Raw genomic sequence first — 22922 nt, 5'->3', positions numbered from 1 at the left:
GTTGTTGCGCGTCACGCCAAGGATGTCAACAATTATTGGACATACACAACCAATGTTGAATGACTTGGGAAAAATATCATAGAAAAACTATAGAATATATATACACATAACACATCTGCAAAGGAAAGTGGTTTATTCCGTTTACAAAATTGCAATTATATAATTTAAAGATATGTTTGAAAAATATAATTATATATAATGTTAGATCCAATCAGCCAACACTAGCAGCTTAACATTTGATATTATAAAGCAGCAATTCAACATTTTTTATTAACAACATTAACATTTAACAACGAATGTACATACATATGTATGTATGTAATTTAATGTACGGAGTTGTTAAAAATTTCGATTTCACCTATTAGCTACGGTAGCAAAAAGGGATGCAGTCTATGCACTGTGCCATAATATTACAATATTTAATTAAAATGCATTTTAAAAGCATCAACAAAATCCAAATGACCAACCATAAATAACTGGCATGAAAAAGTGTGGAAATCATATAAAAAGTAAATTGCAGATAATTGAAATAACTTAAAAATATAAATACAAACTTCAAAACTTTTACTTTGTCAGTTGAGTCAGGTTATTTTGGCATCGATGTGGCATCAATTTTGTCGCAAACGTCCAGAAAGCGAAAACGGTAAACAACATGCAGCTGGAGTCGTTGACACTGCCGTTCATCACCTCTAATCGCCGGGTTGTTGCAGCTTGAACAAAAACAGTTTTTCTTTATTTTCTATGTTGTATACAGCAGCAGCAGGCGAATGGCGGCAACTACGCGTCACAAAAGCACAACGCACCAAGTGAAGAAGTTAGCGGTAGACATGATTGAAATGCTGCGCTGCTGCTAAGTATGTACGCGGGTCAATAGTTGTTGACCGCAAATAGACAACAAGCAACAGCATCAGTTAATATATGATGGACGTTTAAAAATTAATTATGCGCTAATCCAAAGCTTGCTTACTAAGGCTACGAACCTACAACGCATCGTTGCGTGGTTTTTTTAACTTTTACGCTATATTACATAATTTTTCATATTTCTCGTTAGCTTGTCAAATAAAAAATATTATTTGAGTTCCTTTAATAACACACTACAATTAATTTATCAAGATCGGTAATTTTTTAACAATTTTATCAATGACAAAGAATTAACAAAAAACAGTAAAAATTAGTCTAGAAACATATATACATATATACATACATATGTATCACAAATTTATAACTGTCGCCGAGGGATATGAAGTCGTACCAATGAACCCCCAGACCAAGCGATATGTACGTTACATAGCCGCTGCTCCTAACTTTCTGCACTCATCATTAGCAACCAGCAGCAGCTAAAAGCAATAACAGCAAAAAGGCTCGTATTTTATAACGTTTATTTTATATAGTACAAGCACTTCTGCTGGTTGCCATGTTTTTTGCGCAGTTACTGCACTTTTGCCATGACAAACTGTGTCTGAAGTAACTGAATTTGCTCTCGTTGGGTGCAACTCATGCGGCAACGAACGTGCTGACATTGCAAACGATCGCAACCGACAACAAATACCGCTATTGAAAAATTACTTAATGCTAAAACAAGAAAACAACCAATATACTAGCGGTGGCATGCAACAAGCACTGTTGTACACAGCGTACCACGATTGCCATTTATTGCTATGCTGCATAGGTCTACTGCTCTTTTTGCTGGTTGCTGCTGCAAGTTCAGCGGCATTGCTGCAACCTTCAGGCGAAATTCTTGCAACAAAATAAATGTCTAACCGTGACTTTTTCAAAAGATAATCACAACGTTTCCGCGTGTTATTGTTGCTGGCGTTTATACACATCCATTGTAGTGTTGTTGTGACGGGTTTGCAGCGCGTTTAGCTTAGTTGTGCTACTTTGGTCCGTCTTGCATGTGATTGCTGATGCGAAATTTCATGCCGCCATAACAGCTAATGCGTTGCAACAGCAAGATATAACAAATACAGAACAAGGCTTCGAAAAAGGTAAGAATCGGAGATCACATTATTTCAGTGCTTGACTGAATTTTTTTTTAGTCATAGCGAAAATAACGGCACATCAAAATTGAAAATTGTTTTCAGAGATTACAACATAACAGCAAAAATGCGTGACAACTGTGTCAACGTGTCACATTAGCAATAAACACCTGCGAGACCAATGAAATAGCGAAGCTCTCAAAAGCCAAGCAGCTGCAAAGGCCGCCAATGCCGTTTTGTGCAGACTCTTAGCAATCAAAAATTGATAGTTACAGCAATGACTGCCGGCTTCAACGCCAACACAAAAACTAACATTGCCAACAACGCCGTTGGCGAAACAATCAATAAAATAGGTATTTGCAGATGTAGTGCCGTTATTTTGTTATCTATGTGTGCAACTTAATTGCCGTTGCAACAACAGCGGTAAACTATAATAAACAAATAACTAAAATATAAAAAATCATGCAAAAGCCAATTGGAATTAATTTGTATTTATGTTTGTGTGTGCGTAGCAGCGCCAATCAATTAACAACGTTATAAATTGCAGCAACAACATTGTCGAATAGCAGCAACGGCGACCGTCCGCGTATGTGGATACCGTCCAATACTGTAATAATTAAGACGAGCCACTGTCATGTTTGATATAAATCTACGGAAAGCTGAGTCGAGAGCTAATCAAATTTGAGTTTAATTTATAAACGCATCTGCATATCCAGTTTTCAAACTAAGTCGAACTATTTCAGCATAAGGCTTGCGGACATTTTAAAGCATTTTAATAAAATTCAGTTTCGTATGACTAATGAGCTACTAAATGTCGAAGATATCGATAAGAGACATAAATCATCTGACATCAGAATATAGTTTTTAATTTTTCAAAAATTTTTTAAATAGGGCGTGTGCTACAATAAAAAACATAAGAGTCCCAAGTAAATAAATCCCAAATTTCCTGAAGATATCTGGTCAAATTAAAAAGTTTTTCATACAAGCACTTGATTCCGTTCGTTCAATTTGTATGGCAGTTATATGCTATAGTGGTCCGATATCGGTCGTTCCAACAAATTAGCAGCTACTTGGAAAGAAAGAATGTGGACAAAATTTCAGATCGATATCTCAAAAATTCAGAGACTAGTTCGCGTATATACAGACAAACGAACGGACAGACAGACGGACATGTCTAAATCAACTCAGCTGCCGATAATTTATATATACATTTTATAGCGTCTCCAACGTTTCCTTTTGGGTGCTACCAACTTCGTGGCAAACTTTATACGCCCTTTTCAGGGTTTACTTTAAACACAAGTAAATATAGACATGTGAGTTAGAAAGTAACTGATGCACCACTGCCGATAGATTAAGATCGCAGTTTGAGCTATCGATTGTTTAAAATTAAAAACGCAGCGCAATTCGTAGTAGATTTAGTATGGTAAAAATAGTCTTAATATCTTGAAGACTTACCTCCGGCGTCGCACAGTTGCATATCGAAATCATTTTGTTTACTTGATACTTGCTACTGCGGCTAAGGGCTATAGGCTACTTATTCCTAAGCTTAATTCCCTTATTCTTTAAACAATTTGGAATACTTATCGCCACTTGCAGACCGCCATATTTATGTGCATATGTATGTTTATACATAAATCTAAACTTAGGGAATTTTTGAAATAATAATGGATTTGAAGGTTTGAAACCCAATGAAATGCGGCTTGTGAGGTGCTATGTATGTGATAACATTTGGGTCCAGGGCTACTCAGTGTCATCAGCTGATTCAATGAAAAGCATACATAAACCATTTTTTTCAGTTTTGTAAGCAATCATATGTATGTATATGTATATGTAAGAAAAGCTTGCATTTTTCTTAAATAAATCGACTGGCATGTTTATTATCTGCACGCCTGTACGTACAATTGAGTGTAAAGTTTTATGACATATTTCTAAATTTATGTTCACCGAGTGCATGTATAAACCTAAATCGGGCGCTTTGGCGCAAGGTGAACCGCAAATTGCGGCGGCGGCGCACAGCCAAACCGTACGTCGCCACTTAACGGTTGCAATCAGCATTATTCTAGAGTTCAATGCTCCACATTGTATTTTATTCAAGTATTTGTGCGCGTGTAGCTTCATGTGCCTGTGTGTGTGTTTGACACGCCTGCGGTTACTGTTACACACTAGTAATATTAACTCGGATCGCAATTGAATTTAAAGTCACAGTGGCGCATGCGCATTGTGTGCCACAACGTGGCTAAATGACTGACAACATGCCGGCCGCACTGCATGTGGGGCTTAATGCTGTTAAAAGCGAGTAACAATAACAATTCCAATAAATGCGGGCTGTCGTCGACGTTGACGTTCACGCTTAGCTGCTCTAGTGGCTGCTTGTTCTTGTTCGAAGCATTTGCATGCGCACATACTAACATGCGTAGGTTTTCAGTAGTGGATCTGTTAGCGATGGGAGTTTCGCTCAAAAAGGATTTAGTTCCGCGTGCAGTAAGGCGACGTAAGCAAATTAATCAGACTTCTACAAAGCCTATTATTTTGTTGCGCATTGCAATTTAATTGGAAATTATGAATTATGGAAAAATGTTAAGACTAATAGAAAAACGTTTGACTAGTATTGTTAGGCGCTGCCGAGTGGCGCTAAATGTCATATTACACAACTCAAACAATCAAAATTTACGTGTGAAACATCGATTCGCCCTGTGTTTCGCGGCCTATTCATCTGTCGACCTGTTTCACTGTCTACTTTATCGCCACTTAAGCGATTATGAACTTGTCGTTGTAACTGTTTGTTCATGTGTCCAAGCATCTGCATCTGTCAGGCAGCCAAACGCCAACCGGTCTTGTCTCTTGGTTTGACTCCACAACCATTAGCGAGTGCCAATAATCATACACAAGCAAACGCAAGCACACTCTCTACTCTTATGCATATCTAAAGTCGAAGGAATGCGCCTATCTTAGACCGTTCGCGAATAATACCTCAAAGATTGTTAAACAAGAGAATCGCCACTTTTATTTGATACACCGTTGCCTTGTTGGCCTTTTTCGCTTTCAGTTTTCTTCGTTACGTTTACTTTTACCTACATTATTGTCATTGCCCACACACATATGTACAAAAATACATATACGAATACATATGTGTATTTACAAAGATAAGTAAACACATATAGGTATGAAGTGGACTTGTGTCCATATAGTATTGTGTTGCCGTCTTTATAATAATTATTATTATTGGTTTTACTACTCGGTTAATGAGTATTTTTATAGCCATGTTACTGGCGATAAGCCTGCTTTAGGAATGTTTGTGTACTCGTATATGTATGTGTGCTTTGTTTTATTGCACAAAATTTATATACGTGTACATACAGCCATATTTACAAGTATGTGCATACGTGAGTTTACTGGTCATGTTTACAAAACAAACGTGTTTCTTATGCCATTTAAGTGTTGCATGTGGCACGTACCGCGCAAGTACACATGATAAACACCGAGAGAAAAAATTAAACAATTACGTAAACACATACTTATGTACATTTACATTATAGATATGAATAAATGCGCCTGCAACACCCTTCCACAATTGCAAGATACCCACTGAAGTGTTTGTCGGTTGCTTAAGGAAAGTCAGGAAGTTTCATAATTCAGCTTCAAATTCAAATTCGTAAAACGCGAAACTGACCGCTTGCTACAAGACCATTAACAACGAATAGGAAAAACGTTGCTGGTTTTTCAAATTTGTCTTATATGTAGAAAATATTTGTATTTACAAAAAACAGAGTTCAAGTTGGATGCTGAGCGAAAATTAGATTCCGGTCATTATACACTAAACACCTCAAAATATTACGCCGACTATTTCAACTTTAGGGCTCCTGTAGAATCAAAAGAAAAATATTAATTTTAATTATTTGGTTTTCGAAATAAATATACGAGTAGAAATAATAGTTAAAACCTCTAAATGAAGCCTACATTATAATATTTAGAACGCTGATGCTTGCAAGAATTTTTAGTAAGCTCTTATCTATTAAGAAATGTGCGAACTTGTGCGAGCGGAAGCTCGCTTCCGTAGATATAGGCAATTAAGCAGTCATGTACGCATGTTGCAATCAGTAAATCAAAACTGTACATCAGATGGATAGAGCATCTGAAACTGCTAGTTGGTTGCAAGCGAAGAAGCAGAGTGCTTAAGAATCTAATTTTGAAAAAAAAAAATATTTATATAATTTTACATAATGAACAGCACAGTTCACGGATATAAAGCCGAAAATATTTTCAATATGCAACACTGCCACTTGCTCAAGGAAAACGAAATCCAACAAATAATAGTCGACTATTTGCGCCACTGATTCGTGCCGCATTCCAAACGTCAGTGTGAGTTGAGAGACTTTGCAGCATAGATCACCAAACAAAGCTTGAACACACACACAAACACAGATCAAATAAACATCTATTTATGTACATATGTATGACTTTTCTGTCAAGAAATAGCTTGCGACACATGAAAATTACAAAATTAAAAGTACTTGCTTAACTATTTTACGAGTGACTGACACAAGTTGTTTAGATTTCAAGCTGTTTTGAGTAACCTGGTTTGGAAGTCATTTTACTTTTTAAAACACGATGCTGATGACACTATTCGACAATTCGACGGCTGCAATCGCTGAAATGACATTTTCTAAGTTCAGTTATTTTTTATTATTATTTAGAAAGAACAAGTTGTTTCGTTAGGTAACCAAATAAGTTAAAAAAAGAGGCCTACAAACATATTAAATTACAATTAATTAGTGTCTGAAGATACATAAAGCCTTAAATACGCAATAAATTAAAGGAATAATGGAAAGTACAAACTGGAAATAACTGTGAAGCCCATTTCCCCTTACCTTGCGACACTACTACAAAGTAAAAGTATTTTACAACCTCACCTAATATAATTAGTGAAGATGCTTAAAGAGAAAGGCCACTTCCTATCACGGAGAATTTGGAAAGGAAAGGATGAGATGGAGACACAGAGAATGTAAAAATGCTGAATATTTGTAGGCTATGTAACGAAGGCTATGTAAGTGAAGATGCTTAAAGAGAAAGGCCACTTCCTATCACGGAGAATTTGGAAAGGAAAGGATGAGATGGAGACACAGAGAATTTGGAAAGGAAAGGATGAGATGGAGACACAGAGAATGTAAAAATGCTGAATATTTGTAGGCTATGTAACGAGAAAAATCATTTTATGCCGTAGCATATGATACCAAATTTAGATCCACTGGCAAATATTTGCTTATATGTGATATTACGACATTGTATGTAATTCATTGTGGCTGCGAGTAAAAGCAATTGCAACTAATTGACTATTCGCACAGTCAATGAGTTCAAGCTGTTATTAGACGAGTTTTTATGATCACACATCCGCATATAAATAGTGTAAGTGACAAAACGGACGGACAAGTGGCGAATGACAGACAAATTTAAAATGAAACTGACAGCTCCTGTGCATTGTATGTCAGTCATTTAATCGCCGGCTCTCTTCTTTATGCATTGTGGGAGTGCATTTAGTAATTTTATTTGCTTTTATACAATTGCCCCACTTAGAGATTTTTCGCATACATATTTGAAATATTTATATTTACATACATATGTATGATATAAGAAACAAAAACTACCAGCGAGAGCGGTGATATATATTATCTGATAAACCTTTTTCTCTCGCTGAAGCTCCATCTGTATTTTGGCATTCCATTAACTCTTGAAAGTGTGTCGAAGTTAAGTGCATATGTACATACGTATGCGCAGTATGTGTGTGTGTTTACATACATCTATAGAGTGGCGATCGCTATTTGTTGTGAATCATCATTACAAAATGCGCCACAACAAGATTTATAACAAAAAGAGAACATTGGCAAGTGTTGGAAAGTTGAGACTTTTCGGCTTTACTTTTTACCTTCGCTCGCATTAGTATCGATGTAAAAGCTGTTGCTACAAGGAAATTAAGTTGCCTGCTCTTTTTGCTGGCATCTCATTCTTTGCTGCACGTTGCCTTGAGTTGCCCTTAATCACCGACATCAGTGGTCGATAAAGCGGTAAGGGGAAAAGCAACGAATAAGGAACTAAATGGAAAGTAGCACTAATGTCTGCAACAACAGCCACTATCAAATGCAGCAGGGAACAAAAACATGTGCCATACTGTGAATTAGGGCACGATCGCGGTGGTTAGCCATGAAAGTATGTCTCTGCTGGAGAAGGTCAATCGTGTCTTTATCAGTTGTATGTATCTTCAACGCACGTCACAACATTTTATGGACTTAAAAATTATTTTTTTTAAGTTTCCGAAAAGCGTTTGTGTGTCATAAGGATTCTTGTTATAAATCCGCGCTTCACTTTTTGTCCCAATACCCACAATGCCACCAAGTGCACTGCAAATCTTGGAAATGTATGAGAGCACTGGACGAGTTCGCGCTACTTTTTCTTTACTTTTTACCATACTCTTTGCTCAGCCGTTCATCAGTCGTCTTCTATCTATACTAGCCACTCTACCGCTATGTTACTACTGTAAATTGAGGCCAGCGAATGCTAGTGTGCCAAAGCGCGCAAAATATCAACACAGCGGAAAAGTAAAGCTCAGCATCCAAGTAGCAGTGGTGTATGGTGACTTTTGCGCGCTTAGGAGCTACCTATAGTGCTTTTGCACCAGCGGCTGATTTGGTTCAATTTCACTTCAGAAACTACTTGTACTACTTGTATGCTCACTACTCTATAATCTCAATGAATGAAATTTCTTTGCGGTTTTATGCTCCATCGCTTCGTTGTCACGCATTTCACTTTTCTTTCAATTTCATATCGTGATTTTTACATTCGGTACCACAGTGTGGTGTGAGAATCAGTGCATCATGAAGCTAATTTCTATTTCTGTAATAAAAAAAAACTAAAGCGACAATGCATACATATATAGGTACATATATGAATGCCGTACTTGCTATTGGCCCACAAAGAAATCACATTGCCAAAGTTAAGGTTGTGGCTGCCGTTGCTGCCGCGGCTATGGCGCACCCATAAGTTGCAGCCGGGGAGCTAGTTTTCGGTTCAGACTTGACTACGAAAAGCAGCGGGCAAAAACAAAGGAAACCTTAAAAAAATTTGCAAGAGAGACAGAAAACAAGTAAACTTGAAAAAAACAAACCATGAAAATTATTGCGATCTGGTTGAAGTGATAAGAAATTGAAATGGTATTTATTTTACAAACGACTTTACTTTCAAACATAACAGCACCAATGACTACCGAACTACTGCTATACTATTCTTGCACCAATTATATTCCACAAAGAATTGATTAATCAGCACTAAATTCGGCAACTGGTACCTAAACCATTACGAATTCTGTAAGACAAGTCGGGGAACCATAAAAACACGTATTCTGTTCTCTGGGAGTAGAGTGTAAAGAAAGAATTATTTATGGATATTTCAAGTATACAAACATAAGTAATCACATTTGTACGTTAAGAAAACCCCATCAACATAACCACGGCCTTCTGGCCGTGTAACTAAATCGAACGGATTTTTCTTATCGGTTTCTGGGTTCTTCAGCCTTGCCTTTTGTACATTTGCACGTTTACTTATCGATAAATGTTAATTGCCAATTTGCCTTTCGGTCGCATTTCACAAATGCGCACCTTTTAAAACTGACCAACAATAATTACCTAAACATTCACCTAATCGATTGCTATAACTAACGGTATTGTAGCCATTGACCGATATAGACAAGACGTTTGACACACTTCATCCCTCTATTAAGTTAGTCATTTATGCAGCACTTCACCCACGCTGTAACCCAGCAACTATATAAATCCACATTGAAACGTGCGCTTTGTCATGCGTGCAGCCCGTGCAGCAACTGTTCACCGTCTTTAACTTCCATTAGTAGGCAATACAGGCGCGGCATGGCTTCGTTGTGCAAAAGCGCCTGTATTGTCTCATTGATGAGCTCATCAGCGCCGCCATCCAAAGAGTGATGGCGGACAGGTGCCGCGGTCGCCTCTTGCGGCTGCCTAGTAAAACAGCTCTCAAACAAGGGTGGAGCTTCCTCAGATAAACGCTGCTTCGTATGTAAGCAAGAGTATAATGAAAACGCAATCGCTTTAAAAGCAAAGAATTTCATAAAGAACGACACCTTGCGCTTCCCAAAAATGGTAACAGAACGCTCCTTTTCCGACATGGGAATGGTTTAAGTGAGCATTACAGCCCACTTAAAAATGTTTATTCATCAATTTAAAAATCACTTACTACGCACTCGCATAACAGACATACGCGCATATATTTATATGCCTACGTAATATTGCATAAAATATTTGACTTTAACAATAGTTGCGTCGACAGTTCTTGAGCAGCGCCAACTAAACACATTTAATAGTCAAGTAAATTAAATAAAGCAATGACTACAGTACTGTTTTAACTTCTGTCTGAAGTAGTTGTGAAAGCGAAGTATCCGAAATTGTTGTCAAACAGCACATTACGTTAAACACGTTTCGTGAGTATTTATCATTTTCACACAAGCTCAACATTTCTCACATCCGGCAGCACTAAATTATTTCCTCTATGTGCCATAGCATTCGCTTTTCCAAATTCACTCATATTTCCATGCTGTGCGGGTTAAAATGGTAACATATGAAGAACGTATACAATGCGCCCTCACAATATCTAACGGCAACTAACTAACTCTCGCTATAATCAGATAAAGTCCAGCATAAACGGACAAAACCACGAAAGAAGTTTTGATCAAGCACGCGCCAACTTTTTACCAGTACTTCAACATATAAGTAGTTATTGGATCCTATGTAACCAAAGGTTTGTGGGTAGAGTGGTTAGTCGGAGTGATCTTGCTGCGCATATCGCGCCAGTGCTATGTGATAAGATAAAATTAACATTCCTGTCGCAAAACAAAAACAGTTTCACTGATAAAACAATTAAGCATCAACGAGCATATAATAATTACAAGTTAAACAAGCGATACAAGTGAGCATATATATACATATGTACGTATGTATATACTTGTAGAACATTTGAAAAAATATATTTGTATATTAACAAATATACTGAGGTCGTCCCATACAAATAGGTATAAAGCAGCCGCTAATCACTCCGCAATGTGTACAAATTTGGGCGCTTCAAAAAAAACAACACATAATTTGAGCGCAAATAAATAAGTGCGAATAGTGGTGAGGTTGGTAAAGTGTGGGCCTTTACTCAACAACGGTACAATACAGCTGGCGCCAAGCGCCACTGCGCTGGCGACGCTACCGAATGGTACCTGTGAGAGTTTCGTGTTATCAGGTCGCCAGGTATAGCAGGCGGTAGTAAACACGTCGCCCGCCCGCCCTGGCTTTCCTTTCCAATTCAAGGGTTGGTAAACATGTGCTTTTATATGTAGTCATGTGTGCCAACTGAAGAGCGACTGTTATCGCAACGAATGGATGACGCTGAAGTTGTCGCTGACGCGAGCCTATACCTTGAGACTGAAGTTAGCGGCAGAATTTAGTAAAACTTTTATCGCTTAGTCAGTCGTTTGCGGAATTTTCAACCGAAATCAACGACATTTTTCGTCGCGGTCTTTTTAATTATATACAATTAGAACATTGCATGGAAAACTTTATCGTAAAGAGCTGATTAAAGTGAATGTCAGGGCCATAAAAATAAAAATCAAAATTTCAGTTGCTGGCTTAGTGTAATAAATTCAAATTTTTAAGTGATAATCATTCTGGTATGCAAAAATAAAATAATAACTGAAAGTTGCATTAGGAAAAACTAACGGTATCAGAATAGATAATTGGTCGAAGAAGCAGTAGAACTGGATGGATGTCAAATAAAACACTAAATTAAAGGTGAGAGCCATGAAGAGCACTATTGATTGCGAGCGGTAGAAAATATCACGTACTCACAGAAAAATTACGCAATTCTTCATAAAATCAGTTCAACAAAATAAATCTACATAACATACATACACATACACATATATACCATATACTATATATACGAGTATATACATATGCTTATATTTGCATACAGTTGAGTGACTATAAAAAATAACCAATATTTTATAAGATGTCTTTTGCATCTAAAAATTTTTAAGCAATAACTTCTTCATTAATATGTAATCATGATATTATATACACAAAAAAAAATGAGAAATCGGGTATTCTTTAAACAATCATGTGATTTTGCTGAACAGCCAATTTTGCTTGAACCTTAACTACATGATGAAAAGTCTTGAGCTTAGATCAGAAAATGTATTACAAACATGTAACATTTGTTGAAAACCTAAATAAATATCATGGGTTTCTACACATTTGCTATAAGTACCCCCTTTTTATTAAATCAAAATACAGATCTGTTTGTGTAAAAACGCCTCGAATCATTGAGCCAGTTGTAAATACATTCGCCTGAAGAAGGGGATCACTGCTCAGGAGCCCTACTAAGTACCGTTAACTAAATATTTACTTACAATATATGGAAAAATCTGACACTCTCAATGACTTAAGTGTTTATATATTTAGATCATTTGTAATTGCCTACTTAGTAAGTGCCTTACTATCCACACTCCAATAGAACTTGAAAATTTTCCTTGACAATTTCTTTTGTGGCGAACTAGTAAATCAGGTTTTCGATATATGTACATATATGTTAGCGGCAAAATACCATATTTTAAAAGCATACAATTTCTCACGTTCTTACTGATTTCGTTATTTCTACTTTGAGAACGTTTTTGCTAACACATTGTAATAATAACTAATATCACAGTGTTAATTACCTTCTTGATATAATAATTGAAAACCTCCAGTTTTATCAATATATGGCATCAATACTATGTACATGCATACATATGTACAAGCATATGAAAAAACATACAAATTTCCAGTACTTCATTTTATTGTCTTTACTATTATAAAATAAATATCAAGTGCACTTTATTATCTATATGTTGGGTCCACTTAGAGATATCGATAATTGAAATAACGACACATAAAACAAAAGAAAAAACAACAAATGATTAAAACATTAAGGAATTCCAGATAATTATATGTTGATTATAATCAATTTAAACAATGGAATTTTAGTTAGTTGCTCGTATTATTTCTTGATTCTTGATCGTCAAGAAATATCATTGGAATAAATAGAAATAAGTTAAACTGTTACTTTATTGGTATTTCTTTTGCTTACAGGAAAAACACTAGATGAAAACACAAATTAGCTACAAATCAATATAAATAGTCAACACCGTCCAGAAAAGGCGCCAAAGGTATGTGAAAATTTACTAGTTTAATTGTTGAAAGTTTGCATGGATACAAAAGAAACTTAAAAATAAATACTGCTATTTATGCCTCCACTAGTAAGTAAGTGTGTGTGTGATATAAGTAGTGCAAACACAAGTAATTAAAATGATTAACACAAATATTCACTGCCAACGGACCGGCGCACCATCTTCGGCAGCACCAAAGAATTAACGCAACAAAAGAGGGCCAGAGTTCAATGACTTGCCGGTTTGCATATCATTCGGCACTCAGTCATCATCAGCATGTCTGCTGACTTGATCACAGACATCCAGCAGCAGCAAGTCACTGCCAGCGCAACGCGACGCGACGTAGCTTCATTTTAAGCCATGTTCACGTTCAAATATTCATATACGGTACATATGTACATATGTACGAGTGTATGCATGGATATATGATTGTACTAATGAAGCAATAACAACGTGCAAATAACAATGTAAACGATAAATGGTGAAACACACACTTTTTTGGGTTCAGTGCCGCCAAAATCCTCATATGGGCCAACTGAGTATGCGTGCCTCTTTTATTGTAGTGATTATTATTACTATGGCTTATTACAATTGGCGGGTGTGCTTATGTTTGTTTACTGTGGCTAACCGCACACTTTACTATTGTTATGGCATGGTCGTAATTGTAATTTTAAATATGGTTACTAGCACAAGTATTGTTCTTTCGTCAGAATTTATTCACATATACTATACACGTATGTATATATGCATATGTATTTGGACATTCTATTTTCCATTAATCGATTATTGGTAGTGTTCCACTTTACTATTAAGTGAATTGGAGTCAAGAATTTCAATGTGAGCCATTTAAGTGAATGGAACGTGACACGTCCCTTGTTTAATATGAAATAAACAAACAACTGTAAGTGGACACATACCGTTATGTATTTTGATATCAAGTGATACGCTAGATCCTTATTAAAATAATATGGCAAAAGCATATGCATACATATGCACCCACATTATTTAATTCTTAAATCACTATAGAGTTTATTGGCGTTTCGCTTACACACACTTGCACACTTTTATTATTGCTCAATTATAACGTTTTGAGCTCCCCACAATCGCGCTTATAACTTTATGCGCATTAACTAATCGTCATTAATTTTTTTTATAATTCTTCCTGTTAACCATAATTTCAACAGTACATAGTGCAGTTCTATATAATGCCTGCTAAACAGGTTAGATATGTAAGAAAATACTTCGAGAGTCGTTAAAATGATTGCAAAATATTGATTTAGATTAAGAAATGAAGAGGCCTAATCAGAAAGGAATTCATTTGGTCTGAAAGTAATAAGATTAATTTTTTACTTTGTACCGCAAATATCTGCAACATACATATCTATTTGAATACCTATAAATTATATTCTAGTTTCCGCAAGCAATAAACCAGTTTTCTATTTAGTATTTCTGTTTATTCAAAGTTGAATTAGAAATATAGCAGTGAAATTAGTACACATATAGATTCTTCGGAGATTGTTTGAAGAAAGTAAGCCGCTAATAATAAATCCGTTTGGTCGTGTTGAGCGAATTTTTAATGCTAAGTCGACCTTCATTTTATATACTACTTATTCACAAACGAAATTCAAAGCTGTAGTTTGCGAAAACGATTTTTTCAATTTAAAGTCTACACGAATTGTGTTTATGTAGTTCTTGACTATACATGCATATGCATGTATGTATATTTAACTACTATCTTTCCACCATTCGACATTGTGTTGCTAGCAGTGCGCCTAACTATCAAGAACGAATCAACAAAACACCACACTGAACAAAGTTTTAGCTATATTATACATATATTTTTTTATTATAGTAGGTAACACGTGGCTACAGGCAGGGGAGAAAAACACGACGTGTGCTATTTTATCGCTTTTTCTATACTTCATTACTTGTATTACTGTCTACTGCTGCCAATTACGATCGCACGCTTCTCATTGTTATGGACTTACTTCGGATTTGCTTCGTTCTGTTCAGCTGAATAAAAGTATTTGTAAAGAGTAATAAAAAGACCATTTCCAGTTAAATGATAACATTTGCCAAGAAATCATTAACATAAATATTTAAAATAATGGAAAAATCGCTGCTTGAAGTATAATAATAAAGTTTTACATTTTAATTCATACAATTTGCATATTTAGAAAAATTTTGCTAACTTCAACAAATGTAATTACACAGCGCAGCGCAGCAACAGGTGATGGCACTTGCTAACCGATGAAATTCCCCACCTATGCGGTCATTCGCGGAATAAACACATGTTTAAATCACAACTCATTTCACTTAAATTAATTACTAATTGTTTATGTATGTAAATATGACTTAATCGCCGTCAATAATTTACTTCGAGAAAATAAATGAAACGATGTTGACAGAGCGTATGAGTAATTCTCGTTTGGCCGTAGACGAATGTGGGGCTCACCTAAGTTATGTTGTTTTTTAAATGCTTGGCTTCAGCGCCAGATTATGTGTAATTTTAAAGTGACAAAATTATAAGCTATGAAGCCTATGTATACTTATATTTCAATAACTCACAATCACATTAAATATATAAAAATAAACCACAAACATTCCACTGATACGTGCGCGTATACTCGGCGACACCAACGTGTTCATGAACACAACTCGTCCGCAATACACAATTGCACATAGCATATGGTATGTAATTTTTAAATTTAATTGTCTTTCTGTTAAAAGCGCACACGCACTGAATGTCAATGTTGTGAATTTTTCCAACCCCTTTCTTTCGCCTGCGCTGATCCGTTTGGCATTCAAAGTAATCGAACACAACAACGAGCAAAAATAGTAGAGACAACAACTGTATAAAGCACTAGGTGCAAACGCGGGGACTTCGATTCGTAGCAGCCCATAATAGTTGCCGTCGTATTACGCTTCAGCTCGTATTGTATCATCTTCTAAGTTTAATGGCGAGACGTAAGCATTTTATTCAGCACCTAGCAATTAAGCGCATGTCAGCTACACTTGACGTGCTTGGAGATGCAGCTACTTGGCTGTTAAACCAGTGCTGGAAATTTTACTTGCATTCAATTGTATTTCGATTTGTCAGTTTGAAGTACATGAGCAAAGCAAAAATAATTACTCGTACTTGAGCGTCATTTTCACTGCCAATACACTGCAATTAGTATGCTGTTTTTGATTATTGTTAGCGCGTTGGACTGACGAGCGTATATAATTGTTTTATGATGTTTAGGTATATATTTGAACAGGGAATATATTATATAGGCGCATTCAGTTAATTTTTAATATACACTTGGCAAGCACATTGCTTTATCGATCGATCACTATCAAATTATAATTAATTATCGCAGCACCAGCCACTTTATCCAAGCTGGTGCCATAAACTCAATTAAACCAAGGACGCAGATTCCTTAAATATCAATACTTTGATTAATTACTATATGCCGTGTTTAATCACAATCAGCTGCCAAAGCGCGGTTGCTGTTGCTGAAGTGCTGACAATTCACAGCTCTCTACCATTAATCTCCATGTGGGTAGGACGAATCATGTACAATATCTACATAGAGCTCAAGTGCGCATATGTATGCAACAAAACAAGGATTGCGAACAAATTTCATTAATTCATACGAGCTTAACCATAATAAGCAATAAGTCCTTTTAACTCTGTTTAAAATGCATGATAAAGTTCTCGCTTAAACCAAGAAATTCGTACAACTATGCTATAATGAAGCGTCTATAGAGTGCAAGATAACGAATACTTCAGCTTTATTTGAATTTTATTACGTCAGCGGCAAGAAGAAAACAATTAAAAAATATTTCTAACTGTTGAAGCTAATGGGGCGCATTCTAGCGCTTATCTGGTCTACAAACAGATAAGATGAAGACGTTTGACGCAAATTCTTCTTGGGCCCAAATTGCAAAAAAAAAAACATTTTTCATTATTAATTCAAATATTGGCGAAATGGAAATTAGTCTTGAGCTACAGTAGATATACGAGGGAATAGCGGGTTTAGCACATGCAAGAATTTTGTCATCAAATCATTATACTAAAATATAAATATAATATTCTCTACATCAGTTTATTAAAGCTTTTGATCTCATAATCTTTATACTTGTATATTATCAATACGCTAGCTATTATCAATACGATAACGTTTTCTTTACGTCCGCTTATAAATTCTGTTTATTTTGTTATTATTATTTTAGGCAGCAGCAACCAAGGTTGGAAATACATGATATTATGGCCAAGTGCCCAAATTGAATAAGCGCACATTAGTAACAAGTTTTAAGTGTCTTAATTCTACCGCCTTTATCGTGTGCGCATGTTTTAGACATAAATTATGAGCAACATGAAACATGGTTTCTCCACACTCAATCGGTGGTTGGGGAAGAGGAACAAGGGTGAGTGTTATAGTTTGCCTCCTTCCGAAACTTTATGTATGGTAATCTAAATTTCTTTATAGCCGAAAAGGCAACACCTAACGGCAAGCTGTCGAAATCTAGCACAACCCTTAATAGTTTGTCCGTCTCGTCCACGAACATCAACGAAACTAGTCAATTGGAATACAATCGCATCACGCCTTTGCCGGCAGCCACTAGTAATGCGCCTTTTGAACAGACCTTCCGCATCACCGTACTTCTGCCGAAGGATCAGCTGTACGTTGCTCGCTTAGGCGCACGAGTGCCACTAAGTAAACTATTAGAGTTAGTATGCGAAAACAAACTACTGGATGCAACAAAATATGAATTCAGAAATCCAGGTACCAAATTCTTATTGTTATTGTACACACTTTATACAACTTTTCTTTATTATTTTAGTTGATTCGAGTCAAGTATACAGCTGCGATTTAACTATTGGTGCTGTGGGCCTTTCGGAAATTCGATTATGTAACAAATCCGAAACGTATGAAAATTTTAATGCCGATGAAATTATAAAATTACATCGAACGGCAATCATACGAGACTCTCTCTCTTCATCAGAGTTCAGTAGTCGCTACTCAAAGCACACAACGAAGACGACTAGTCCCTACAGCTCAAGCAATTCGCTTAATTCGATGGATTCAACAGGCATGAATTGTGTTCGCACTCCTGTGTCTCCACCTGCAACCCTCACAACAACAACAACTCAAACCGTAATATCGGCTCCTCCACGAAAGAAACGTGCTGCACCTCGACCACCGAGCCAAACTGCCATACCAGAGAAGACAGTGCTCGTGACCAATGGCGAAGCGACCGCAAAAGATACGAACTCCAATATTGCAAAATTAGAGGTGTTAGAAGGTTCTCTGTCGCATAAAAATCGCTTTGTATCGACGCCGAACCTCTCCACATCGCCCGAAGTGACCACTTTTGATTCCAATGGACACATAAACAGTCTTCACGTTGATAACAAACTGGAGTCTAGCTTAAATGGCTACACTGATTTGGAAATTGAAATGGAGCAATCACAGGTCAAACAGAAAAATGCACGAAATCTATGTGCTGGCAGTGTACAGAATTTAAGTAGTGCTGAAACCGTCCAACAACCTATCGAATTCCCAGAGCCATCACCGCGTAAACGCATGATACAAATTAAGAAAAAGACAACAGCGCCTGCACCACCTCACAGAGGCAGCTCATATGCTGATTCGGATACAGTTTCAATCCATTCAATTTCTTCGTCTACCCCGGGTACACCTTTAAGTCCGCTAATGCCCATATCGCCCGAACCTCTTTCGACAGACACAAATCTTGAAACACATATAGATCCCAACAGCAATAATCAGCACATGGCGAATATACAATCCCGTGATTCTGACCCCGTCACTAATGAAATACAATCAGCAACAGCAATGCATGAGACAACCCCTCCTGTACCTAAACCCCTTCCAAGGGTAACGACCAATGCGTGTCAAAACGACCAAGATACATTTATGGAAAACCACGTTTCCACTCCTACAACAACGAATGTTTCCAAAATTATATTGAATCGCACACCAACACCGGAACCACGGTCCCTCTCTGCTGAGCCACAGGATAGCGATAGTTATCTGGGTGTCCACATCAGGGCACTGAAAAATACATCCGATTTAGAACACGACGAGGAATCTAAGCAAATGGACTCGGGTAACTTTTTGAATGCACATATAGCGGCACTTAAAAATGCGTCAATTCTGGAGAATGAGGATGACGCTTTGTCGAAGCAAGCTGATTCAGGTATTGGCGAGCCTGTACCGTCTCCGATACCCGATAGCTTGCCATCAGAAAGTTCAGTAAATGATGGTAAATCGGCATTTGAGTCAAGCTCAGATGACGACGACATTATTAAAGTGTATAATTTCAAGCTAGGCAAAACCGTAGTCAAAACGCAAACAGAACCTCAAACTCTGGAAGATTTCGTCGTTTTAGCGGCTGCGGAACAGGCAGAAAGCGGAGAGAATACACCAGCACCAGCAACGCAAGAAGCAACACCTAATTTCTCGGATAGCGCGTCTTGGAACTTTTCAATTCCAATATCTCCTCCGCCTAATTTTGCTGACGGACGTTTCGCAGATGGTTTTGTAAATGAGAAGCCTCCGGATACACCAATCACCCCCAAAATTAAAGAACGACCAATGTTAGATTTTAAATCAATTTCCCAAGCAGAGAGATCCTTTATTCAAACTATTGGCAATTCAAATCAGAAATCAACGAACACACATGACATGGAGTTCAAAAAAGAGAGCTTAGCTTTGCCAAGCCCAACAACCCCTTTAAATGAAATTGTGGAGGAACTTTCTGAAATAATTCATAAAAAGCGTTTGGACACCCTAATTAAAAAGCCAGAAGATGAACCAAAGATACAGTCTGCTAAGCCAACTACATTATCCAACTTCAGTATCACAACAATCACACAACAGATTCAAGAAAAAGAAAATGAAATCGCAAATGAAGTTTCTGCACTAAAACTAGAAAATAGTGAGCCGAATTCCAACTTTGAGCAAGGAACCAATCAAGACCAAATCCTTTCAGAGAAGCTCACTTGCATCGCTGGACCACAAAATATTGCAAAGTTAGATAGCTCATCAACAAAAGGTACGTATGAAAAAGTGGATCAAAACGGATTTAGCTCCAGTCGTAGACGATCATCCGGTGAACTTAGTATTGGTGAATCGCCATCCCTCCAAAGTCCTGAAGTTATCAAAACGATTCTAAATTCACGGAAAAATAGCTCGGCTAGTAGTAGTGATGCAGAAACCAAAGTAGCTGAGGAACTTAAAAAGCAAGACGAAAAAGTTGTAGCGGAGGCACCAAAGAATATAGTTAATGCACAAAACAAAGTAGACACGTATATAACAGCATCACAGCCTTGTGCCACTTTTAATTTCGAGAGCACCGAGTCAAAAGAAGTACAGGAAACGAATTTTGTCAAAATAGCGGAGACACCAAAAAATAAAGTTAATGCACAAAGGGAAGAAGAAACTAGAGTTTCATCAGCAGAACACACCAAACACAAAGAGGTGCCTAAAGTATATCGATATTCCGGACCGCCAAGCATTAATTTTTCTACTTGGAGCGAACGTCCTAAAGTACAAGTATCCATAAAAAATGAAGGTGACTACATTTTCGGCGGCAAGAATGCCGACAATCAAAGCGCGGCCGTTACAACAGCTGCAATCGAGATTAACACGCGATCTCACATTCGAAATAATAGAGTTTCAATGCCAGCGGCTGCCTTTTGGGCGGAAAGAGAGAATGCACCGCCGCCTGTCGCTCCTAAACCCATAACACCCACAGAACGTATGGGCATCCCCGAGAAAGAGTATCATATACCGATGAGTGTTAAACCATTACGCGATGTGACAATTGAAAACGTCGATTTCAATACAACAACAACAAATAACACCACTCAGCAGAGGCCATCGACTAAGGGCCAATGGAAATCGACAAGCACTACAACTGTTCTGCTAAACGGAAATTCGGAATTGGAAAATAATAAAAGTGAAATAGTCACCAAACCATCATTTACATCGACTTTGCCCCGCAGCAACGCCAGTCGATTTAGTATACCGGCAGTAAATAACGTGGGTCCAGGGTTGCTCCGTTCGACCTCCATCACCCAATTGGAGGCTAATAAGCCCCACCTCATTCAGTCTGAAGCTGCAGCAGCTCCATTTGGTCAAAACACGCTGCGAAAAACTGGGTTGAAAGAGAAAATACTCGCAAACGATATTTTACCAAAAGAAAAGGCAGAAACCGAAAGAAAAATGCCGGAGCAAACTGCCAAGTCTCAAAGGTCAAGCCTCAATTGTTCTTCTACGATTCACAATGGTTTCGTAGGTATGACAAAAGTAACAACAACGTCGGAAACAAAAAAAATCCACCAAAAACCGGTGCAAAGTGCCAAATTAGAACTTAAACTTCAGAGCTCTACCGGCATCTATTTAAACAGAATGAGCTTAAATCCAGCAACTACCATCACAACGACAACAAAGACTCAGTCAGACGTAAAATCTACGTCCTCAGTACCACCACCACCCCCAACGCCTCCTAAAGGTGTAACACCCAATAGTAGTCCTGCAACTGAGTCCAGCAGTACAGATCCCAGAGATCAACTATTAATGGCAATACGCAGCTTTAAGCGTGATGATCTAAATCGTATTTGAAGTAGCACGAAGGAGAAATCTTATATTAATAACAACACATGTTGGACACAATAGTCACAAAGAGCTGGACTGAAATCATGTAAAATATTATTGTAAATGTGTTTTTATAAATAATGTATTTTATAAGGACTATAGGAAACGATTTAAGCCGAAGTCAACTAATTTTATTAGCCTAGTTTAAGATATAGGGATAAAGCCAGGCGCTCGTCTAAACAACCACAACTTAGCAGTAGTTGTGTCAAATGGTGGAAGGCCAATGGCTACCCAAAAACAATATGAAAGAATTAAAGCAATTACATTATATATATGCACAAACAATTATAGGATAAAACACATATAAATATACAAATATGAAATGTAATATTTACTGGAATGATAAAAACTAATCACCTACTGTATATTAGCAAAGTCCCTTGTGACTGAGCAAAAACGCTAACCAAATGTTTTTCATCAGTCTGTCTACCGAAGAAATGCCAGTTTTGATGGTTTTCGTTTAGTTAACTGGCCTACCACATGTCCCATACGTTCGTAAATATTCTGTAAATTATAATCTATATTCTAATTAACGTATGAATGGACATTTATATCTGCGTTTTATTTATATTTTACTTGTTTTACCCATATGTATAAAAATGGAATATTACAATGTTGATAATAAACTCCCCAAAAATACAAATGCGGAAGTCTTTATTTTTAACCCCTTTATCACATGGTAAAAACGTTGTTTGAAATTATGTATTGCTCTTGGAACTAAGCATTTGTGAATTATGTAGGTTAAAGGTAAGTATAAACTTACCGTTTTTCGTTTCCTTCGCTGTTTTTGTAGTTAATATACGTATAATTTTTCTGAATGCTAAATGTTTAATGTATAATAGTTGATTGTTGATATATAGATGATAGATATGTATATATAGATGAAAATCTAATATCTAAATCTGTATCTAAGGCAATAATGTAAGGCTATTTTAGCTACGGTGCAACCGAAGTTAACGTTTTTTCTTGTTTTGCGAAATATTTGCACAATTATCCAGAATCCAATTT

The 22922-nt window shown here is 36.9% G+C and overlaps 2 protein-coding genes across 9 annotated transcripts in view; both read left to right on the top strand.

Moving 5' to 3' along the window:
- LOC106617195 (uncharacterized) overlaps positions 1 to 22557 on the top strand; it is a 42872-nt gene extending 20315 nt beyond the window's left edge. For 5 of the 8 annotated variants that reach the window (XM_014234220.3, XM_036372569.2, XM_036372562.2 and 2 more), the window contains 4 exons: positions 13169 to 13245; positions 17464 to 17658; positions 17721 to 18017; positions 18076 to 22557. In XM_014234220.3, coding sequence (XP_014089695.3) covers positions 17598 to 17658; positions 17721 to 18017; positions 18076 to 21881 — 4164 coding nt within the window. In that variant the 5' untranslated portion in view covers positions 13169 to 13245; positions 17464 to 17597 and the 3' untranslated portion in view covers positions 21882 to 22557. Of the gene's footprint in view, positions 1 to 10459; positions 10480 to 10617; positions 10797 to 11093; positions 11831 to 13168; positions 13246 to 17463; positions 17659 to 17720; positions 18018 to 18075 lie in introns of those variants that run through there. The other 3 variants (XM_036372575.2, XM_014234222.3, XM_014234219.3) reach the window with 3 other exon arrangements.
- exd (PBX homeobox extradenticle) overlaps positions 15719 to 22922 on the top strand; it is a 62749-nt gene continuing 55545 nt past the window's right edge. Inside the window, exon 1 of the mRNA XM_070110104.1 lies at positions 15719 to 15723. The gene's annotated coding sequence lies outside the window, so the exon portion shown is untranslated. The remainder of the gene's footprint in view (positions 15724 to 22922) is intronic.

This window comes from Bactrocera oleae, chromosome 5 (genome assembly GCF_042242935.1).
Source record: "Bactrocera oleae isolate idBacOlea1 chromosome 5, idBacOlea1, whole genome shotgun sequence".
Taxonomy (NCBI): Eukaryota; Metazoa; Arthropoda; class Insecta; order Diptera; family Tephritidae; genus Bactrocera; species Bactrocera oleae.
This window is presented reverse-complemented; position numbering and strand designations above follow the sequence as displayed.